Source organism: Aethalodelphis obliquidens, unplaced genomic scaffold (genome assembly GCF_003676395.1).
Source record: "Aethalodelphis obliquidens isolate GAN/ISIS:26980383/991018 unplaced genomic scaffold, ASM367639v1 scaffold5, whole genome shotgun sequence".
NCBI classification, from domain to species: Eukaryota; Metazoa; Chordata; class Mammalia; order Artiodactyla; family Delphinidae; genus Aethalodelphis; species Aethalodelphis obliquidens.
Genome location: NW_020837949.1, coordinates 75,318,862 through 75,343,776, shown reverse-complemented (window position 1 = coordinate 75,343,776; position 24,915 = coordinate 75,318,862). Strand labels below are relative to the sequence as shown.

The window sequence follows — 24,915 nt, the reverse complement described above, 5'->3', positions numbered from 1 at the left end:
ACACAGACTTACTAGAGAATGGACTTGAGGCTATGGGGAGGGGGAAGGGTAAACGGTGACAAAGCGAGAGAGAGGCATGGACATATATACACTACCAAACATAAGGTAGATAGCTAGTGGGAAGCAGCCGCATAGCACAGGGAGATCAGCTCGGTGCTTTGTGACCGCCTGGAGGGGTGGGATAGGGAGGGTGGGAGGGAGGGAGACGCAAGCGGGAAGAGATATGGGAATATATGTATATATATAACTGATTCATTTTGTTGTGAAGCTGAAACTAACATACCATTGTAAAGCAATTATACTCCAATAAAGATGTTAAAAAAAAAAAAGATTTCTTAAATTTTTTGTTTAGGTTTAGAGTATTTTTTTCTGGGTATTCCATTCTGACCGTGTATTAGTTTGAGTTAGATAAAGAGTAAGGTAACAAAGGAAAAAAAAAGTCTTGTTTTCCCTATTTTAGATATTCCTAACTTAGTATCTGGAAAGAAAAAATTTTTCATGGCATCTTAAAAATGTTGTAAATTCATTACACTTACTTTTCCGACTGTCATACATCCAAAGTTGTGTCTGCTTTTGTGTTTTTACCACATCAAATGGCAAAGTTACAACAGCTGCAAACTAACAAAAAGTAAAACTGATTTAAATCTATTTTTCCTAAAGTATTTTAATATTCTAATTAGCACATTACTTAATAAGGATAGTAATAAAAATCACAGCTAAACTGAAACATAAAATGAAACCAGAGGTATTTTAAAAGAAGCTCTATTAAAGAAAACAGGAATATTATATATTCCTCCCAAAATTCAGGAGTAAATTAAAAGTCTCAGAAAAGTTCCCCTATTCTCCTGAGGTCACACAACTATCAGTGGCAGAGTCAGAATTCCAACCAGACCTCTTTGACTCTGAAACCAGTATTCACATTTTCTGATGCTCCTGTGTGTTCCATTATTCCTTTTCTACATATGAAGGTATAATATTTTAAAGTGGAACTTCTCAAGTATCTAGTAAGCATTTAAAATTTTCCAACAAATGTTTTTAAAATAAATATAATTTAAAATTAAATTTAAATAAAGAAAATGTACTTTTAGTTCTATATACCTTTTCTTTATAGGTTTCAACATATTTATCAAATGTAGCTCACAAGTCACATTTTTTAAAACTTACCTCAAAATGAATCAATTTAACAATTATTTTCATAATGCCCTAATTAAGCAATGAAGGTTTTTTGAAATAATAAATTCCCTGAAGAATGTCTCATAATATTTGATACAACAATCATACAAAGTAAAACCTGGTCTCTATTTTTTGCTTCCCAACTCACATTTGGCCAATATGCTCATAAAATACCCTTTAAAATCATTATATTTATTTCACCTGTCAATGTTAAAAGATTTAAGTTCTTGAAATCAGTTTCAAAGATCTCAGGTAAGATAAAATCAATTATTGTGTCTCCATCTCCACAATCTAACACATACAGTTGTCCCTTAGTATCTGGGGGTATTGGTTACAGATACGCAAATCTGCAGATGCTCAAATCCCTTATATAAAATGGTGCAGTAGAGGCGGCCCTCCATATCTGCGGTTCTACATCCGTGGATTCAACAATCAGGAATCGAATAGGTTGACTCTGCAGATGCAGAACCTCTGGATAGGGAGGGCCGACGGGAGTATCAAAGGTAGCAACAATGTGGTATGAGCCTGACACTTGGTAAAATGATATGGTTTAGGCTATTTTGTTTTCTGACAGAAAGCCTGGACATTGTCCCACTGATGTGCTTTTTCTGCTGTTATTTGATAACAGTCAAAAGGCAGCAATATTTTCTAAATCATTAAAATTTTTTAAAATAAATTTTCTATGTTAGGCAGAAGTAGTAGAATAGAGAACGTTCCTTCGTATTACTGGAAAGCTGGGACAACAGCCTATAGCCATTATTCAATGGCTATAGGATATATAGCCTTTTTTTTTTTTAAGATATAAAGCATTAAGTACAGAATTGGTTCTATAATTCCAACTATTATGAATCTCTAAATATAAATAGTACTTGTTTTTCTTCATTCGTGCTGGATTAATATATAAATAAAATAAAATCAAGTTACTTTTAATCACCTCACAAATAAGAAAGATAATGAAAAGATTTTGCTGGTATTCTAACTACTTAAATTGCTAAAAAGAATTGCTCTTTTACCTCAATAGTTTTATACCCCACTACGCTTGATTTGATAAGATCTCAGACCCGGGAATATTCACGTCTAAATTTTGAGCACAATCTCAGGGGCTTCCTTAGCCTAGGTTTTCTGACACAGTTACTCCAGTATTTTTCTGCAGGTCTCCATGACCTCACTATGCTCCTTCACTCTTGTTTTCATTTGGTTCCAATATGTCAGCACATCATTCTGTGTCATCACAAATTCATTTTCTAAGTATGTGGGTATAAGAAAGCTCTTTGTGAGCAAGATCATGGTGATGAGAATGTGCATAAAGGAAGTCCACTACACAGCTTTTCATTATGTGGAGGGGTGGCAAAAGGTGAACTCTCCACTACCCAAAAATGGTCATTTGAGACTCCTCCCTTCTGACTATAACTTTTATTAAAATTCTTTTAAGAGGTACTCAGCCAAAATGTTCCCAAAGAAACAGGAATTAGCAGCAAAGGATGAAATTCCTTCTATTCAATCTGATTATACATATGAGATGACACTCTATAAAATATTAACTAACCAGATCTACTGGCATTTAATGACCAAACTGCCAAATACCTTGTAAAGGATAAAGTACTATTTAAACTCTTACCATTATCACAACTGTAATCTAACAAATCCAAAAGATTCAGAAAAATATAATGTATTTGCATTTTAAAATATTTAATGGCTAGTAATTTATCTTCAAAATAGGGTAGTAAATACTTATAAAAATTTTAAAGCACTGCAGCCCCAAAGTACTATCTCAATAGACATGAAATGCTACATAATATTTTGTTCTATTTTAGTAAGACAATTATCACTATTGTGGAATATTAACAACGAAAGAATAAACTTACAGAACCAGATAATGCCCCTGAAGTAAAGTTGATCATAAACGTCGGTTCACATAAACCAGATTTTGCACACAACCACTTCTTTAAAACTTCATAGTTATACCAGTACATTGCTGTAAAACAGAGAATGAGATGAACACATATTTAGAAATTAAATGTGGACTTTAAATAGTTAAGGAATACTGTATGTTAAAGGAAAGAGAATTCTAGTCTTGACACACCTTGCTTTCTGCCTAGACACATACTAGGTGAGATTTAAAAAAAAAAAATTCTCAATTATATTCTAGTCGTCTTCTTATAAACAAAAAAACTATGCATCAGTAAAAAGTAGGACTTTAATTTCAAAACCTGACAAGGACAGGAGAGGAAAGGAAAAGTACAGTTCCATCTCATTCATGAACATTGATGTAAAAATCCTAAAAAATAAAAAATAATAATCAGCAACTGAAGCCAGACTATCTCGTAAACGATCACATGCTATGACTAAATTGAGTTATCTGATGAATGCAAAGGCAGTAAACATAATAAGCACTTTAGATGCCATATACCACATTAACAGAATTGTATGATCATCTAAAAATGATGGAAAAGCATTTTATAAAATTCAGTACACTTTCATTTAAAGCAAATAAATTTCTTAGAAACCTAGGAATAAAAGGGAAATTCTCCAACTTGATAAAGGATATGCGTCAAGAACTTGTAGCAAAAATTATTAATGATGAAACAACAGAACTATTTCCTTTAGAATGAGGAAAATGATAGGGATGCAACACTATTGCTGCTATTCAAAATTGTACTAGGCAGCACAGGAAGCACAGTATTTATAGAAAAAAAGCTGTAACTATTAAAAAATGAAGAAATAAAGTAGTTACAATTTACATATTATTGCCTACATAGAAAACGTAAAAGATAGGCAAATTAGAATCTATAAGAGTTTACAAGTAGCTGAATATAAGCTAACAGACAAGAATTGACGGTAACACTGCAGCAGCCACAAAGATTCAGACAGCTTTTTTTTAAATAGGTCTTTTAAAATAGGCACTAAAAGTTGTGGGTGAGTGGTACCTATAAATGAATGTTAGAAAAAGAGGTTATATATGTAACCTTTATAAAGAAAATTTTAAATCTCTACTAAAAGACTTTAAGAGTTATAAAGAAAAAGGACATTCCTACGGCAAAAACAAAAAAAGGTATCATGAAGATTTATTTATTACGCACTTTAATTTAGAAGTACTGTACTGTTAGCACAGGGTTAAACAAATTGGCCAGTGAAACACATCCATGCATATATGAAACTTTGATACGACAGGTGACAACAAATCCCGGCAGCAAGTGTGGTTATTCAATAAATGATGCCTGGATAACCATCCATACGAGGAGGAAATGAATACTTACTTCAGCCGTAATCCCTGATCATTATGGATAAATAAATGGCCAATGAAACAGTGTCCAGCCTCATTAATAATCGGGGAAATATAAGTTAAAGTGAGATACCATTTTATATTACTAGGTAAACAAAAATTAAGAACTTTTGGCAATAAAAGTGCTGGTGAGGGTTTGAAATGAAGCAGCAGGAAGCTGGTGGTTGTGATCTGCACAATCACTTTAGAAAAGGGTTCGATATTACCACATAAAATTTAAAATGTGTATATTTACATGAACCAGCAAATCTAAAACTGAAGAGATTCTTACACCCATACACGTTAAAAAAAATGTTCACAGCACTGTTTTCTCAGACATAAACACTAGTGAAAACAAAACAGTTACACATGAAAACCAAGAATGAATCTTACATTTTTGAGTAAAATAAGTTATAAACCTCAAAAATAGGCAAAAGTCAGTAACATTATTTAGCAGTAACACATACATGGTAAAACTACTTTTTAGAAATCAAATAAACGATAAAAATTCAGTGTAAGTGGTTACCACTGAGGATGTAACAGTGGAGGTGGACATATGTGGTTTCATGATTTTAAAAATTCAATATTCTAATTCATATATTGAAGTGGTGACTTCACAGGTGTCCATTTTACTACTGCACTGGATAATTTATATTTTCATTACTTTTTATGTATCAAATATAATTAAAAAAATGAAAAAGTATTGGTCTAGGAATCTATGATGTTTCTAAAAAGCATAACTGAACACAAAACGTTGAAGAAAAGTACTAATGGAAAGGGAAAGATGCAGAGATGTGAATGACAGCCCAAGAAAAGGAGTAACTCAAAGGGAAAAAGAAAGGAATATTAATACAAGGGTTCTCAATAATTATTTCTTCCAGGTTTTATATTTTATTTTTTTAAGATATTTATTGGAGTATAATTGCTTTACAATGGTGTGTTAGTTTCTGCTGTATAACAAAGTGAATCAGCTATATGTATACATACATCCCCATAACCCCTCCCTCTTGCATCTCTCTCCCACCCTCCCTATCCCACCTCTCTAGGTGGTCACAAAGCACCGAGCTGATCTCCCTGTGCCATGCAGCTGCTTCCCACTAGCTATCTATTTTACATTTGGTAGTGTATATATGTCCATGCCACTCTCTCACTTCTTCCCAGCTCACCCTTCCCCCTCCCCGTGTCCTCAAGTCCACTCTCTACTTCTGCATCTTTATTCCTGTCCTGCCCCTAGGTTCTTCAGAACCATTTTTGTTTTAGATTCCATATATGTGTGTTAGCACACAGTATTTGTTTTTCTCTTTCTGACTTACTTTACTCTGTATGACAGACTCTAGGTCCATCCACCTCACTACAAATAACTCAATTTCACTCCTTTTTATGCCTGAATAATATTCCATTGTATTCTATGTATGTGTCACATCTTCATTATCCACTCATATGTCGACGGACACATAGGTTGCTTCCATGTCCTGGCTATTGTAAATACTGCTGCAATCTTCCAGGTTTTAAATGGAAACCTCTGAGATTCACGAGAGAAATACTGGGTTGGCCACGGGATTTTCCCATGTCACCAAAGACCCAAAAGAACTTTTTGGCCAACCCAACACTACTGAAGTATGCACATTCTACAAGTTATTTGTTATTTTTGCACTTATCATGATTTTTCTCCCTTTGTATAATTCAATGATTAGAACAATCTCAAATCTAATTTATAACAGTCCCTACAGGACACTCAGTGGGGGAGATTTTTATCTTTAATAACTGAAAAAAGTAGGCATCAATATAATTCACAGGTGGTCTTAAACGTATGTATGTATGTATGTATTTATTGCCACATTGGGTCTTCATTGCTGCACACATGCTTTTCTCTGGTTGTGGCGAGAGGGGGCTACTCTTTGTTGTAGTGTGCAGGCTTCTCATTGCAGTGGCTTCTCTTGTTGCGGCGCGCAGGCTTCAGTAGTTGTGGCACATGGGCTCAGTAGCTGTCTTGCAGGCTCTAGAGCGCAGGCTCGGTAGTTGTGGCACACGGGCTCAGTCGCTCCGCGGCATGTGGGATCTTCCCGGACCAGGATCGAACCCGTTTCCCCTGCATTGGCAGGCGGATTCCTAACCACTGCACCACCAGGGAAGTCCCTTAAATGTATTTTATAATATCTTGATTTGTAGTACTTATCTTACTAATTATGACTTAATTTTAAAGGTACTTTGCATTATCTAACTATGAATACACACCAATTAATGTTTAAAAAGAAATTAAACATAAACACAAAGAGAAAAGAAAGCCAGGCTTGAATTAGAAACTGTTCATTCAATAAATACTTATCAAGATCTGAGAGCCCAACACTGAACTAGGAGTGTGTGGTCACTAAATAAGATAACTTACCTTTAGCCTTAAAGGGTTTAAAATTTACTTGATTTAAAAGTGATATGTAAGGCAAACCTGCAGATAAACCCTACCTGAGAATGGTACATCTCTAAGAACGGTAGGAGCCCAGCCCTTCCAGAGGGAAATCCAACCATCTTCAGACACTTTCTTGCTGACAAATTGATGCAGTTCCTCGTAAGAAAACTTCTTAGATTGCATCTTGGTTCTAATCAATTCCAGTGGACTTATTACAGTTACTGCACCAACTAGTACAAACAAGCAAATACAACAAAAATAAAGCCATGCATTATGAAAACACACATGCAAAAATTAATATTTCATGCATTTTTTTATTTTAAGCTTTTATTCTGAAATGAAGCAAACCTTAAAATCAAATATCTTATGATACCAACCATACTGGCTCAGATTTTTTTCCTTGATAAAGCTATTTCACATACCTTACTCTTTCTGGTTTCAGCTCTTTCAAGAGCAGTTCCACAACCCTTATACATCAACCAGGACTACTACAAACCTCACTTCCACTGCACAGAGAAAAATGTCCTTCTGTGCAGAGGCAAATTTCCTTATGATTAAACTCTGAATCTCAAAGTCTATAAGGAAAATGATTAAAGACGTTGGCGTTAATTTGACAGCTATTTGTTATCATCCTAAAATCTAGAATCTAAAGTCTAAAATCTCAAATCTAAAATCTCTGTCCAAGATTTGACAGGGATAGGTTGATCCCATCTCATTCTGATAGCAATCACCATACAATATGACTTCTAGAGTATAGATATTAACAAATCAGTACAAACTACAATGCAAAATGTATCTTTACCAATACTCTGTATTTTAAACAAATTCTCTATGAATATCAAAATTTTAAAACAAGCGTTAAGCAGAAATCAGAATGAAAATAGAGTAATTTATTACTTACGTCTAGCCACAATTCCAGCAACAATTGGTATGTGGCTTTCACTTTCTCCTAATTTAGATCTCAGAAGAACAGTTAATTGATCATAGCAGGTAAAATAAATAACTGTGGCAGGAACTGCCATCACTCTGTTAGAAACACAAAAAGATTTGTACAACATTGTCAAAGGCTTAAGCATATTCTTATTATTAAATATAAGATAAAATCCTTCTATTTTATATAAGCTGAAAACCACAACAAATCAGCCATGAGATCAATTTTTTTTTTAATTTAAAAAATTATTAGTGTTTAACTTAGGCAACAAAAAGGTGTAAAGTAGGTATGTGCTCTCCAAAGGTTTATATTGTAGTTGGGAAGTTAAGTTACAGAGCACCCAGTCAGGTCATAAATAGGAAAAGACAAATGAGGACACTTCTCTATCTCCTTGACTTACTCTGTTTCTGGTCTTCCTTCCCAACTACATTACGATAACATGAAAATCACTAAAGTTAAAAGTACAAGCACAATTGTAAAATTCTTTTGAACTGTGGACCATATACCATACCTACTTATAACTGAAAATAAATTACAATTAGCGTCGCTGGAATTATATACACTAGAGTTTTGAGGAAATTCCAATGACTTATTCTTTTAAATGAAAATATTAAGAGGGAGTCATTAATTAAACACAAAGTTGCAGGTACTGTCATGTCATAAATATTAATGCAATAAAAAACCAGTCTGTTTATGGCCTAACCAAGGACATTAACAGACCACACATGGAAATGCCTAATGTTCTACAGTGAAGTGTGACGATGAGAATGTAGGAATAAGACCGACTGCTGCTCTTGGATCTACTGCTAACTTTATAACCTCAGGCACTGTTTAGAATATATGCCTCAAAACTGACTAATTTGCTCTATAAAAAGATAAACTAGAAAGAAAGGAGGCAGAGAAAGTCAAGATATTATGGGATTTTTACATCCAGCCTTACTAGCTTGTCATGTTAATTCATATAATAGCTAGTTAGTAGAGAACTATAATTATCTGGAAAAGGAAAGTATACATAGCACAATACCTCTCATTATTTTAGTAAAATACAGTCAAATGAACACTAAATTCTTAATTTCTGAACATGAAAAAAGAAGTTATGCTTGTGCACCAAAGTGAACACAGCAGGCCTAGCTGCTCTAATCTGTATCTTCAGGAGGACCTATCTGCCTGCTTGACCTTTGGTCACCCCCAAGGAATTTAGCCCTTGGAATGTTCCCTGTAACAAGGTTTTTCTGTATGTCTGGAGCACTAAACCAGCTTGTCTAGGTTGGTTTGTGCAAATGATGTGATTTTTGGTAAACATCTGCTTGCTTTTTGGGGCGCTGGAGTTTTGGTAATCACAGCTGGTCACAAACAGAATGTGTCTATGTCATCAGCCCGCAATATAAGCCCTAGACTCAGACTCCAGGGCTGCACGAGACAGAAACACTGCGTGTGCTGCTGCAGCTCAGTGCTGGGAGAAGCAGCACACGCTCTGCAGTGTCACACGGGAGGGCTCAGGGTGCCTTTGCCTGGTCGACTCCTGTTGTGTCCTTTCCCCTTACTGATTCTGCTTCGTTTCTTTTGCTAATAAACCACAGACATGATTATCACCTTCTTTAGGTCCTGTGAATCCTTCCAGCAAATCATCAAATATGTGGACAGCTGTGAGATTCACAAAAAAATACTCTAGAAAATGAAAAGGCACTAACATTAAAAATGCATGATGTTGTCCAACGAGGCTGATTGTAAGGCAAAATAACAACCATCATTTAGTAAGAAAAATATTAAATTTCAACTTACAAGGTAGGAGGAAGGCCACTCCACAGGGATTTAATGCCCTCATTTCGAATGATTTTCAAGAAGGCATCCTAAAATTATATAGAAAGAAGTGGTCAAAATATATACCTGAACCTTATATACAAAAAAGTTTGTAGTGATGATTGGTAATTTGCTTCTTTCAAGCACTTATTTCTAAAATAAAGGCTTCTCAGATTTATGTATGCCCATTCTTTAAAAAAAATAAAAAGAATTTTTCTCAACTTTCAAACACAAGTAAAGCATTTCTGGATGATACTTCCTGCTTACAGAATAAAATCTATATTACTCAGCTTGGGATTGTTCTACTTTAGGGCTTAGAAGCAATGTTTTCAAAGATTATTATAAAAAGGAAGTGGACGAATAGCAGAGATTAACTCTCCTGTCCAATTATGAAATCTGAGAAAATATTATTTAAACCCAGTATCTGAAATCTCTGGAGAAGAAGCAAAAGCAAGTAGAAACTATAGGGAAGCTTACTGTTGAAAGACAAAGTGCAGTGAGTGAGATTTGCAAATTTACAGCTTTTTGCCTGTGGGAGTTGCAAGGAAAAGCACATTTACTTGCTTGAGATGGCAAATATCAGAGTTCAGTCTGGCAGACTAATCAGAAAGTTACAAGGGGAATCGTAGGAAAAAAGGCTGCAGAGGACATAAGCCCCCAAATTTAGAGACAAAATCAGCCACAAAACGTGGCTCACCACTAAATTATGCAACCCCAGGAGAAGAAAACAGAGTTCTGGCAGAAACAAACCAAAAAAACTCCAGCAACTAAAGGCTGGGCGGAAATTTCAGCTGCAGCCCACCACAATGGTGCCTGAGTGTGAAAGGCTGAATCCAGCCAAAGTTAACTGCCTTCTAGAACAGAACCGACTCTTCAGAAGAATATAAAAAAATCCACAGTCTTTACAATGCATTCTTCATAATGTTCACTATCCAAACAAAATTCATTAGACATAAAAAGAAACAAGAAAATGTGCCCATACTCAAAGAAAAAGTAGTCAACAGAAACCAACACTGAGATGATTAAGATGATGCAATCAGCAGACAAGCACTCCAAAGTACCTATTATAAACACGTTCAAGAATTTAAAAGATGATGTATGCATAATGAATGGACAAATTTGTAATTTCAGCAAGGAAATAGTTACTATTTACAAACTGCCAGGGCTTCCCTGGTGGCGCAGTGGTTGAGAGTCTGCCTGCTGTTGCAGGGGACACGAGTTCGCGCCCCGGTCCGGGAAGATCCCACATGCCGCGGAGCGGCTGGGCCCGTGAGCCATGGCCGCTGAGCCTGCGCGTCCGGAGCCTGTGCTCCGCAACAGGAGAGGCCACATCAGTGAGAGGCCTGCGTACTGCAAAAAAAAAAAAAAAAAAAAAAAAAAAGCCAAATGAAAATTCTAAACCTGAAACGCAAAATTCACTAAGTGGGCTTAATAGCAGAAAGAAGACATCAAGGAGTCATTGGAGTTGAAGACAGAACTTATTAAATCTGAAGAAGGAAGAGAAAAAGAATGAAGAAAAATGGGAATTTACTGGCAGTCCAGTGGTTAGGACTCTGCATTTTCACTGCCAAGGGCCCAGTTCAATCCCTGATCAGGGAACTATGATCCAGCAACCTATGCAGCGTGGCCAAAAAAAGAGAATGAAGAAAAATTATCAGAGACCTGAGGGGAAATATCAAGTGTTATAACACAGGTTAATGTAGAGTCATAGAGGAAAGGAAACATAATAGAACAGGAAATTACCTGATGAAATGATGACCAAAAACTTCCCCCAATTAGTGAAAGATATCAGAGCCCCAAATCTCAAAAAAATCCCAACTGAATAAAAACAAACAGGGACTTCCCTGCTGGCGCAGTGGTTAAGAATCTGCCTGCCAATGATGAGGACATGGGTTCGATCCCTGGTCCAGGAAGATCCCACATGCCACGGAGCAACTAAGCCCGTGCGCCACAACTACAGAGCCCGCGTGCCGTAACTACTGAAGCCCATGCACCTAGAGCACGTGCTCCGCAACAAGAAGCCACCACAATGAGAAGCCACCACAATGAGAAGCCCACGCACCGCAACAAAGAGTAGCCCCCACTCGCCGCAACTAGAGAAAGCCCGCACGCAGCAACGAAGACCTAACACACCCAAAAATAAATAAAATTAAAAATAAATTTTTAAAAAATGCTGTGAATTCAGAGCACGATAAGAAAAAATTATTTAAAAAACCAAACCAAAACATACAAACAAAAAACAAAAGAAAAATGACAAAATACATATAGGGAAAGGATGATAAATGACGACTAACTTCTCATCAGACACATGAAATTTTGGCCAAAAGACAATGTAATGACATATTTAAGGTGCTGAAAAAGAAACTAAGCCAGAATTCTATATGCTGCCAAACACACTTCAAAAATGCTTTATAAAGACATTTCTGTAAGAACAAGAACTTAGAGACTGCACTGCCAAAATACCTTCACTAAAGAAATGCTGTAAAAAGTTCTTCAGGATAAAGGGTCATGATGGCACATTGTAACTACAATCTTCAGAAAGGCAGGAAGTACAAAAATGGTAAATAAGTGGTTACATGTAAAATATGTATTTCTCTCTTTTCTCTTTTTAACTATTTAAAAGACATAAGACTATTTAAATCAAAAATTCTAATTGTGAATTGTGGAATCTGTAAGGTAACAAGATGGACTATCAATGAAGCAATAGCACAAAGGAAGAGGAGGGAGTAAAGGATGTCAAGACTGTAAGGGGTCTGAGATTTCACCCTACTTCCTAGTTAGCTAGTCAGCCTGCCACGGTATCATGAGAGATGGTAAAGACAAAACTCTCTGGGGTGAGACAAAGTTTATTACTTGCGGCAGTAGCAGCAGAGTATCAGCATTTTGATGCCTGTTTCCTGAGCCCCAATTTCCACAGGGCAATGTGAAGAAGGATAGATGACACCCAGACACACAGTGGGACTGCATTACAGGAAAGGAAATCTGACCTTAGGGAATCTAAATCCTTTAGAATAGGAAGTAAGGATGCCATCCCCTTGCTCTAGAGGGAAGCACTGAATCTTCCAAGGTTATTCACTCTACAAACATCCTTGAAAAGATGGTCAGGAACAAAGGGCAGCCAATGCCATGCTCACAAGATATGAAGAAATGTGAAACACTTTTGAAGAACTGTCTCCCTAGAAATGGGAATAGAGAAATCAATGTAATATTATTAAAATTCAAATAATCCAAAAAAAGGCAAGAAATGAGGGAAAAAGGGAGCAGTTAAGGAAAAAAAAACATACAGAGATAGTAGATTAACACCCAACCACATGAAAAATTATATTAAAGGACTAAATTTCCCAATTAAAAGCCACTATATCAACAGGGCTCCTGTAAAACAACAGACGATCACAGCTAAAAGAACTGCAGAAGTCTCAGATCCTATCTGAAGAGTCTCTAGGGTAAAAAAAAAACAAGGCACAACTATATCACTGTCTTGGAGTAAAAGAATGGAAAAAGAGGCCATATAAACACTAATATGAGAAAGCTGAAAGGTGGCTATATTACATACAGATAAAAGACTTCAAGATAATGAACATTACCGGTGATAAAGAGATTTCATTATAATAAAAATGTATCAAAAAACATATCAAGTGAATGTTCCTAATGAGAGGTTCAAAACCCATGAAGCAAACCTGACAGAACTAAAAAAGAAAACAGACAAATCCTCAATCATAACTAAAGTTTATTATCCTCTATCAGAGAATGACAGAATAATTTTAAAAATCTGTAAGAATTCAGAAGATCTAAATGAAGCATCAGCCACCCTGACCTAATGGTTTATAGAACACTATACCCAACAACTACAGAATACAGGTTTGAAAGTGCACTGAAAATAGTCACCCATGGGCTTCCCTGGTGGCGCAGTGGTTGAGAGTCCACCTGCCGATGCAGGGGACACGGGTTCGTGCCCCAGTCCGGGAAGACCCCACATGCCGCAGAGCGGCTGGGCCCATGAGCCATGGCCGCTGAGCCTGCGTGTCCGAAGCCTGTGCTCCGCAACGGGAGAAGCCACAACAGTGAGAGGCCCGTGTACCGCAAAAAAAAAAAAAAAAAGTCACCAAGACAGATCATACGTAGGTCCATTACACAAGACTCAATAAATTTCAAAAATCTGAAAACTTACAGAGTATGTTCCTTTGACCACATTGGAATTAAATTAGAAATTAGGAACAATAAGATATCTAGAAGAAAATCCAATATTGGGAAATTGAATATTGGACTTCTAAATAATCCATGGCCAAAAAAATTACAAAGGAAATTAGAAAATATTTCAACTGATTGATAATGGAAACACAACATCAAAATTTGGGGAACACGTCTAATTTAGTGCTTTGAAGGAAATTTACGGCATTAAATGCTGAGCTGAGAAAAGGCAGGCTTAAAATCAATAATCCATGTTTCCACCCAAGAAAGCAGAAGACAATGACCAAAATAAATCCGAAGAAGAATTCTGATTTCTGGTCCTATATGTAAAGAGCTTGGAAGTCGTCACTTCCGTCCTCACAACAAGAAAAAACATGAACAACTCCTCTTAGACTGGTCAGAGGATTGAGGTCACAGGTCAAGCTGCTGCCTTGAACATTGGAGAGATGGACAGACAGATGCAGAGACTCACTCACAGCTTAATAGAGTAGAAGCCCCAAGTAAGAACCAGGACCAACAGGAAAACTTTATAATTGACAGATTGCTCAGTGTATACTAACTCGAGAATCAAAAACTCTGAGGAGGCTACTGTAAGAGGGTCCTTATGCTTTCATGAGTTTCAGTTCCATGAGCCCTACCATATTCTCACTGTTAGGATCAGAGAAAAATCCCCTCCTGTTTCCAGCAGGGTAAGGGGAAAAGTAACCATTTTTGAAATATGCCCCAAATCTTCATTCTCCTTAAAAAAAATCTTACACTCAAGGGAAACTATTTTACTATCTGAGGAGTCTCCAGGAAAACCCAAAGACAACAGGCAAGACAAAAACTAGGACAGTAGAGGAAATTTTAGCCTCTGACAACACAGCTATAACAAGAAGTAAACACAGCCTAATGTCTAGCCAGATAAAGCTCACATTAAAGGTCTATCTACCTCAGTCTTTTAACCAAATACATCATGTCCAGCTTCCAACGAAAAGAATTACAAAGCATGCTAAAAGGCAAAATATATCGTCTGAAGAAACAAACGAAGCATCAGAACCAGATTCAGATATGGCAGAGATTTTGGAAGGATCAGACTGGGGATTTTTAAATAACAATGGTGAATATGCTAAGGGTTCTTACAGTGGTATCAGAGAAGGAGTAGTGGAGAATCAGGACTTTTACCATCACTTGACAGTAATGAGACTACCCCCCAACCAGTGGCAGTGGAAATCACAAGGGGAGTCAGAAATTCCACGCCCACTATCTTAGTCTGTTAAGGCTGCTAAACAAAACACCACAGACTGGATAGCTTACGAACAACCTAAATTTATTTCTCACAGTTCTCAAGGCTGGAAGTCCAAGATCAGGCTGCTGGCAAGGTCAAATGAGGGTCCTCTCCTGGATCTCAGACTTCTCACTGTGTCCTCACAAGGCAGAAGGGGGAAGGGAGCTCTCTGAGGTCTCTTTACTAAGGGCATTAATCTCATGAGGTCTCTGCCCTCATGGCCTAATCAACTCCCAAAGGCTCCACCTCCTAAAACAACTGCATCAGGCATAAGGATTTCAGCATATGAATTTGCGGGGGGGGGAGGGACACAAACATTCAGACCATACTGTCCAACAGCAAAGAGCCCTCTCCCACACCCTATGTATCAGTGGAGGCTGAGTGAGGAACCTGGACTTCAGTTCTGCCCAGACATAACAGGGTGGCACCCCTCTTCCTCTGAGTTAACAGTGTCAAAAAGGCCAGTTAAAATAGAATGTTTAAATGAGATTCAGAGTTGCATAACACAATACTCAAAATTTCCTGGTTTCAGTAAAAAAGAAAAAATCATTTGTCATTTTAAGAAGCAGGAAGAGGGAATTCCCTGGCGGTCCAGTGGTTAGGACTTGGCGCTCTCAGTGCCAGGGGCCCGGGTTCGATCCCTGGTCGGGGAAATAAGATACCGCAAGCCACACAGCATGGCAAATAAATAAATAAATAAGCAGGAAGATGTCAGACTGAATGAAAAGAGACAATAAACAGATACCAACACTGAGACTGACAGAAATTAGAATTATCTGACAAAGATTTTAAAACAGTCAACATATGAATCATTGAATGATCACTTACAAACATGTCTGAAACTAATGAAAAATTAGAAAGCCTCAGCAAAGGAATATATACACAAAAACCTATAAGTCAAAATGGCGTCTTACAACTGGCACCACAGAAATACAAAGGATCATAATAGATTACTATGAACAACTATATGCCATAAAATGGATGACCAAGAAAAAAAATGGAAAAATTCCTAAATGTACACTCTCCAAACACTGAACCAGGAAGAAATAGAAAATACAAACAGATGAAATGCCAGTAATGAAACTGAATCAGTAATTTAAAAACTCCCAACAGGGCTTCCCTGGTGGCGCAGTGGTTGAGAGTCCGCCTGCCGTTGCAGGGGACACGGGTTCGTGCCCTGATTCGGGAGGATCCCACGTGCCGCGGAGCGGCTGGGCCCGTGAGCCATGGCCACTGAGCCTGCGCGTCCGGAGCCTGTGCTCCGCAATGGGAGAGGCCACGGCAGTGAGATGCCCACGTACCGCAAAACAAAAACAAAAACAAAAAAAAACTTCCAACAAACAGAAGTCCAGGACCAGATGGCTTCACAAGTAAATTCTACCAAACACTTAGAGAAGAGTTAACACCTATCCTTCCAAAACTATTCCAAAAAATTGCAGAGGAAGGAACACTTCTGAACTCATTCTATGAGGCCAGCATTGCCCTGATACCAAAATCAGACAAAGATCACACCAAAAAAGAAAATGACAGGCCAATATCACTGATGACATAGATGCAAAAATCCTCAATGAAGTATGAGCAAACCGAATTCAACAATATGATAAACAATGATCAAAAGGGATCATACACCAGGTTCAAGTGGGACTTATCCCAGGGATGCGAGGATGCTTCAATATCCATAAATCAATCAATGATACACCACATTAACAAACTGAAGAATAAAATCCACATGATCATCTCCACAGATGCAGAAAAAGGTTCTGGAAAAATTCAACATTCATTCATGATAAAAACTCTCAACAAAGTGGGTATATGGTTATAGAGGGAGCATACCTCAACATAATAAAAGCCATATACAACAAGCCCACAGCTAGCATCATATTCAACAGTTAAAAGCTGAAACCACTTCCTCTAATATCAGGAACAAGACAAGGATGCCCACTCTTACCACTTTTATTCACTATAGTTTATTCAACATAGTTTTGGAAGTCCTAGCCACAGCAGTCAGAGAAGAAGAAAATAAAAGGAATCCAAATTGGAAAGGAAGAAGTAAAACTGTCACTGTTTGCAGATGACATGATACTATACATAGTAAATCCTAAAGATGCCAGCAGAAAAATACTAGAGCTCCTCAATGAATTTGGTAAAATTGCAAGATACTAAGTTAATATACAGAAATCTGTTGCATTTCTATACACTAACAAGCTATCAGAAAGGGAAATTAAGGAAATAATCCCATTCACAATCACATCAAAAAGGATAAAATACCTAGGAATAAATCTAAGGAGGTAAAATACTGAACTCAGAAAATTATAAGAAATTGAAGATGACACAAACAGATGTTCTTGGATTGGAAGAATTAATACTGTTGGGACTTCCCTGGTGGTGCAGTGGTTAAGAATCCACCTGCCAATGCAGGGGACACGGGTTCGATCCCTGGACCAGGAAGATCCCACATGCCGTGGAGCAACTAAACCCGTGCGCCACAACTACTGAGCCTGCACTCCAGAGCCCACGAGCCACAACTACTGAGCCTGAGTGCCACAACTACTGAAGCCCATGCACCTAGAGCCCATGCTCCACAACAAAGAGAAGCCACCGCAATGAGAAGCCTGCACACTGCAATGAAGAATAGCCCCCTCTCACCGCAACTAGAGAAAAAGCCCGTGCATAGCAACGAAGACCCAATGCAGCCCAAAATAAAAAAAAAATAAAATAAATTTTAAAAAAAAGAATATTGTTAAAATGATCATACTACCGAAGGTAATCTACAGATTCAATGCAATACCTATCACAATACCAATGGCATTTTTCACAGAACTAGAACAAATAATTCTAAAATTTGTATGGAAACACAAAAGACCCTGAATCGTCAAAACAATCTTGAGAAAGAACAACAAAGCTGTAGGTATCATTGTCCCTGATTCCAAACATATTATAAAGCTACAGTAATCAAAACAATATGGTACTGGCACAAAAACAGACACACAGATCAATGGAACAGAAGAGAGAGCCCAGGAATAAAACCACACACTTATATGGGCAATTAATCTATAATAAAGGAGGCAAGAATATACAATGAGGAAAAGACAGCCTCTTCAATAAACAGTGTTGGGAAAACTGGACAGCTACATGTAAAAGAATCAAACTGGACTACTCTCTCACACCATGCACAAAAATAAATTCAGGGACTTCCCTGGTGATACAGTGGTTAAGAATCTGCCTGCCGGGCTTCCCTGGTGGCGCAGCGGTTGAGAGTCCACCTGCCGATGCAGGGGACATGGGTTCATGCCCTGGTCCGGGAAGATCCCATATGCCACGGAGCGGCCAGGCCCGTGAGCCATGGCCGCTGAGCCTGTGCATCCGGAGCCTGTTCTCCGCAATGGGAGAGGCCACAGCAGTGAGAAGTCCGCATACCGCAACAACAACAAAAAACCGGCTTCCAATGCATGGGACACAGGTTCAATCCCTGCTCCAGGAAGATCCCACATGCCACAGAGCAACAAAGCCTGTGCACAACTACTGAGCCTGTGCTCTAGAGCCTGCGAGCCACAACTACTAAGCCCGCCTGCCACAACTACTGAAACCCGTACGCCTACAGCCCGTGCTCCACAATAAGAAAAGCCACCTTAGTGAGAAATGAGAAGCTCATGAAAGCCCGCATGCAGCAACGAAGACTCAACATAGCTAAAAATTAATTAATTTAAAAAAATTAAAATGGATTAAAGACTTAAACTTAAGACCTGAAGGCAAAAATCTTAATAGAAAAAAACATAGGCAGGGGATTTCCCTGGTGGTGCAGTGGGTAAGACTCTGTGCTCCCAATGCATGGGGCCTGGGTTCAATCCCTGGTCAGGGAACTAGATCCCACATGCATGCCGCAACTAAGAGTTCCCATGCCACAACTAAGAAGTCTGCATGCCATAACTAAGAAGCCCACATGCCACAACTAAGAGTCCACATGATGGACTTCCCTGGTGGCGCAGTGGTTGAGAGGCCGCCTGCCGATGCAGGGGACACGGGTTCGTGTCCCGGTCCAGGAAGATCCCACATGCCACGGAGCGGCTGGGCCCATGAGCCATGGCCGCTGAGCCTACGCGTCCAGAGCCTGTGCTCCGCAACGGGAGAGGCCACAGCAGTGAGAGGCCTGCGTACCGCAACAACAACCACCAAAAAAAGAGTCCACGTGCCACAACTAAAGATCCCACATGCCGCAACGAAGATCCCGCGTACTGCAACTAAGACCTGGTGCAGCCAAATTAAATAAAATAAATAATTTTTTAAAAAGAAGAAGAAAACATAGGCAGTATGCTCTTTGACACTGGTCTTTGCAATATTTTTTTGGATATGTCTCCTCAGGCAAGGGAAACAAAAGGAAAAATAAACAAATGGGACTACATCAAACTAAAAAGATTTTGCACAGCGAAGAAAACTATCAACAAAACGAAAAGGCTACCCACTGAACAGGAGAAAATATTTGCAAATGATATATCCAACAGGTGGTTAATACCCAAAATATACAAAGAACTTATAGAACTGAACATCAAAAAATCCAAAAAAACCTGATTAAAAAATTGGCAGAGAATCTAAACAGACATTTTTCCAAAGAAGACATACAGATAGCCAACAGGCACATGAAAAGATGCTCACCATCACTAATCATCAGGGAAATGCCAATCAAAACCACGATGAGATATCACCTCACACCTGTAAAAATGGCTATTATCCAAAAGACAACAAATAAACAAGTGTTGGCAAGGATGTGGAGAAAAGGGAACTCTTATGCACTGTTGGTGGGAATGTAAATTGGTGCAGCCACAATGGAAAACAGTATGAAGCTTCATCAAAAAACTTTAGGGCTTCCCTGGTGGCGCAGTGGTTGAGGGTCTGCCTGCCGACGCAGGGGACGCGGGTTCGTGCCCCGGTCCGGGAAGATCCCACATGCCGCAGAGCAGCTGGGCCCGTGAGCCATGGCCGCTGAGGCTGCGCGTCCGGAGCCTGTGCTCCACGACAGCAGAGGCCACAACAGTGAGAGGCCCGCATACTGCAAAAAAAAAAACCACTTTAAATAGAAGTACCACATGACCCAGCAATTCCACTCGTGGGTATGTATACAAAGAAAACAAAAATACTAATTCAAAAAGGTATATGCACCCTATGTTCACTGAAGCATTATTTACAATAACCAAGATATGAAAGCAACGTAAATAGATGAATGGGTAAAGAAAATGTGAGATACAGATACCTATCTATTGATAGGTCGATAGATAGATAGATAGATAATGGACTATTACTCAGCCATTGAAAAGAATGAAATATTGCCATGTGTGACAACATGGATGGACCAAGAGGATATTATGCTAATTGAAATAAGTTAGAGAAAGACAAACACTGTATCATTTCCCTTATATGTGGAATCTAAAAAAACAAATGAACAAACATAACGAAACAGAAACAGAGTTACAGATACAGACAACAAACAGGTGGTTGCCAGAGGGGAGGGGGAGGAGAGAGAGGAAAGAAATAGGTGAGGGAGATTAAGAGGTATAAACTTCCAGTTACAAAGTAAAGGATTCAAGGGGATGAAATGTATCTTGTGAGGAATACAGTCAATAACTATGTAATATTTTTACACGGTGACGTATAGTAACTAGAATTATCATGGTAATCATTTTGATATGCATAGAAATATATCAAATCACTATGTTGTGTAACAGGAACATAGTATTGTAGGTTAATTATACTTCAAAAACAAACTCATAAAAAAGAGATGATTTTCCTAGCAGACATTAAAATCTTTTGTTTGTTTGTTTAAAAACAAGCTCTGGCCAGTTTTATTAAAGAAAATTTGTGCATGATTTACCTTTCAAAAAAAAAAGAGATGAGATTTGTGGTTACCAGAGTTGGGGGGTGGGGGGAAGGGAGAATTGGATGAAGGTCAAAAGGTACAAACTTCCAGTTATAAGATAAATAAGTACTAATAAATGATGTACAACATGATAAAGATAATGAACATGGCTGTATGTTATACATCGAAGTTGTTAAGAGAGTAAATCCTAAGAGTTCTCATCACAAAAAATTTTTTTTCTGTTTCTTTAATTTTGTATCTGTGAGATGGTGGATGGTAATTATTCTGGAAATCATTTCATGATGTATGTAAGTCAAATCATTATGCTGTACTGTACACCGTAGACTTATACAGTGCTGTATGTCAATTATATCTAGAAGAAAAAACAGACTGGAGCACTCAGCACAGTAAATATGTCATTTCTCTCCAAATAAGACATACAGGTTTAACACAATTCCTATAAAAATCTCATCAAGATTTTTTGTAGGTATATACAAGATTATTCTAAAATTTATATGGAAAGACAAAGAAACTTTGGAAATAGATAAAACAACTTTCAAAAAGAAAAATAAGAATAAAGTGGGAGGAATCAGTTTACCTGATTTCAGGACTTATTCTATAGCTACACTAAGACCGTGTGGTATTGATGTAGGTAACAGACAAATGTTACAGAATAAACAAGCTAGAAATAGATCCACACGATATGCCCAAGTGATTTCTGACAATGTGCAAAAGCATCTTAATGGAGGAAAGATAGCCTTTTCAACAAACGCAACTGGACAACCACATGCTAAAAAACCAAAAAGGATCAAACTTCAACCTCAAACCCATACATTATACAAGAATGACTCAAAATGGATCAAGGACTTTAAAAACAGGAGAAGAATCTTCAGATCTTAGGGTAAATAAAGAATTCTTAGATTTGACACCAAAAGCATGATCTATAAAGAAAAAATTGACAAATTGGACTTCATCAAAATTAATAACTTTTACTCCATGAAAGACCCTGTTTAAGGGTATAAGAAGGGAAGTTAGAGTGGGAAGGAATGTTTAGTAATCACACATTCAACAAAGGACTCGTATCTAGATAGTATAAGGAGCATTTAAAACTTAACAGTAAAAATACGAACAGTTAAATTAGAAAATGGGCAAAAGACATGAAGAGCCATTTCACTGAAGAGGATATACTGATGGCTAAAAAACATATGAATAGGTTTTCAACATCACTAACCACCAGGGAAATGTAAATTAAAACCACAATGAGATACTACTACACACCTATCATAATTGCTAAAATAAAAATAGTGACAACACCAAATGCTCGTGAGGTTGTGGAGAAATTAGATCAGTCATACATTGCCACTGGGAATGTAAAATGGTCCTACCAGTCTCGTAAACAGGTTGGCAGTTTCTTAAACCTTAAACATGCAACTACCATATGACCCAACAACTGCACTCATGGACATTTACCCCAGAGAAATGAAGACTAACACTGATATTATGATTAATAATAAGAAATATACATTTTGGCCTTAATCCATGGTTCCTGGCACACAGCTCCAAAACTCTTATAATTTCCTAATTAATACAGAGCAAAGGAAGCATCTTTGTTGATAATTTTTGGTCTTTTGTTCTCAGTCCTGAAATAGCTCCAGAAGATAAGAGGTGAAAGTAGCGTCTTTTGTTATTCACAACAAGCCTCTTTCAACTACACCTAAGTTTATGTTAATGAGGTGATTTTTGGAAAGGCCCTAGAGAACCAAAGGATGGGGGCTGGTTGCCAGGAGGAACCAACCACTTGATTAGAAGGCTGGAACTTTTAGTCCCACCCTCCCCACCCTATCCCAGTCCCCAACCTCAGGGGTTCTGGGAAGGGAGGCAGAACTGGAGGTTTAGTCAGTCACCAAGGGCCAGTGATTTGATCAATCGTGTCTATGTAATGAAGCCTCCATAAAAATCTCTAAAGAATGGCATTTGGAAGCTTCCAGGCTGGTGAACACAGGGAGGTGCTGGGAGAGTGACACACCTGGAGTGGACATGGAAGCTCCACACCCCTTCCCCCAAGTCTTGCCCTGTGCATCTCTTCTGTCTGACTGTACCTGAGTTGTATCCTTTCATAATAAACTAGTAATCTAGTAAGTAAACTGTTTTCCTGAGTTCTGTGAGCTGTTCTAGCAAATTACTGAACCCAAGAGGAGACCTTGGGAACCTCTGATTTACAGCCAGTCATTCAGAAACATAGGTGACAACCTGGACTTGGGAGTGGCATCTGAAGTGGGAGCAGTCTTGCGGGACCTGACACTAACTCCAGGTAGATGGTGTCAGAATTGAGTTAAATTGTAGAATACCCAGTTTGTGAACCCTGGAGAGTTGCTCGGTATGGGGGAAAAAACCCACATATCGGTTCAGAAGTGTTCTAAGTAGAGTGTTCAGAGAAAAAACGTGAGTTTTTTCTTACACTTACTTTCACACAAAAACCTGTGAATGAATGTATGTATCAGTTTTATTCAGAGCCAAAAACTGGAAACCACTCAGAAAACAAACTGTGGTACACATCCATACCATGTAATACTAGTGAGTAATAAAAAGGAACAAACTATTGATACATTAAACAATTTGAATGAATCTTCAGATAATTAAGGGAAAAGTGCCAAACCCAAAATGTTCTGTTATTTCATTTATGTAACATTCTTAAAGTGACAAAATTATATAAATAGAAAACAGATTAGTGATTGCCAGGAGTTAAGAAGTAGATGTAGCTATAAAAGGGAAATAGGAAGGATCCTTGCTGTGATGGAATTGTCTGTATCCTCACTGTATCAATGTCAATATCCTGTGGTCTACTGTACTCATCCTGTCACCTGTTACCACTGGGGGAAACTGGAAAAAGGGTACATAGGGTCTGTCTGTATATTTTTCTTAAAATTGTATATGATCTACAAGTATCTCAAAATAAAAAAGTTTAAAAAAACCCACTCCCTAAGCATAAACAGATGAAAATAAAGTTAGCAAAGAATTAAAAGCAAAAAAAGCACTTTCCCTTTCCTGCTTCAATGTCTACTTTTTAACTGTGGATAAGTGTGCCAACTACCTGATGGACATTTTACTCTCCTGTAATCGTTAAATATTTCATATATAAGAGTAAATATTAGAATAGAAAACATACTGTGATTATAAATAATATAATCTCTTTACCAATGTTCCCTGGAAACGTCCTGGCTTCTTATACCATGCTTTGTTGCCTTCCTCGTCACAGACACATAGATGATCCATAAGTCCATTACTATATAAGAAACATTTTCCTAAGAAAGAAGATTCTAACAGTCAGTGATTATTTCACAAAACTGTATTATTTTTACATATGAACAAAATGAAAGTACGATGAGCAGGCTACACAAAGACATAACTTTGTCTTCACCTTTTAGGATGAAACATAAATAATTTGACTTGCTTAATGACATAGCACTGGGCTCTAAACTCACAGTGGTGAAAAGCAATTGAGTAAATTAGTGGATTATGTTTTCAGAACTGCAGTCAGCAAATGCACATGGAAATAAATTCTTTTCGGTTATCTGAGGGAGCGGAGAGGGAAGACAGAGGAGAAAACCTGTTTTGAAAAGACAGCATGGGTGTACGTCTTCTCTATTTGACCAGAAGAAAACCCTGTGGTATGTAAGGGCAATTCAGACAAAAATATATTATGAAATCTAATGTATATCTGAAAGTTGCTAAGAGAGTAGATCTTAAAAGATCTCATTACATGGAAAAAAATTTATTAACTATGTGAGGTCATGAAAGTTGACTAAATTTATTGTGGTAATCATTTTTCAATATATACATATGTGAAATCATTACAGTGTACACCTAAAACTAATACAGTGTTATACATCAATTGAAAAAAGACTATGAAAAAATGTTTTTCTCAACCAGTGTAAATAATGCTGTGCTTTGTCCCTTTCTCTGTATTTATACTGCTCAATCTAGACATTTGTCAGCTCCCTCTTAACTGACTACAACTTTCTCTAATAACAATCCTTCCCAT

The 24,915-nt window shown here is 37.7% G+C and overlaps 1 protein-coding gene across 5 annotated transcripts in view; it reads right to left on the bottom strand.

Moving 5' to 3' along the window:
- The window catches only part of SLC25A40 (solute carrier family 25 member 40), a 71,988-nt gene that overhangs the window by 19,696 nt on the left and 27,377 nt on the right, over positions 1 to 24,915 (bottom strand). For all 5 annotated transcript variants that reach the window (XM_027102691.1, XM_027102692.1, XM_027102690.1 and 2 more), the window contains 6 exons: positions 24,069 to 24,175; positions 9,553 to 9,620; positions 7,741 to 7,865; positions 6,896 to 7,069; positions 3,039 to 3,148; positions 537 to 618 (listed from right to left, as the gene is read on the bottom strand). In XM_027102691.1, coding sequence (XP_026958492.1) covers positions 537 to 618; positions 3,039 to 3,148; positions 6,896 to 7,069; positions 7,741 to 7,865; positions 9,553 to 9,620; positions 24,069 to 24,175 — 666 coding nt within the window. The remainder of the gene's footprint in view (positions 1 to 536; positions 619 to 3,038; positions 3,149 to 6,895; positions 7,070 to 7,740; positions 7,866 to 9,552; positions 9,621 to 24,068; positions 24,176 to 24,915) is intronic.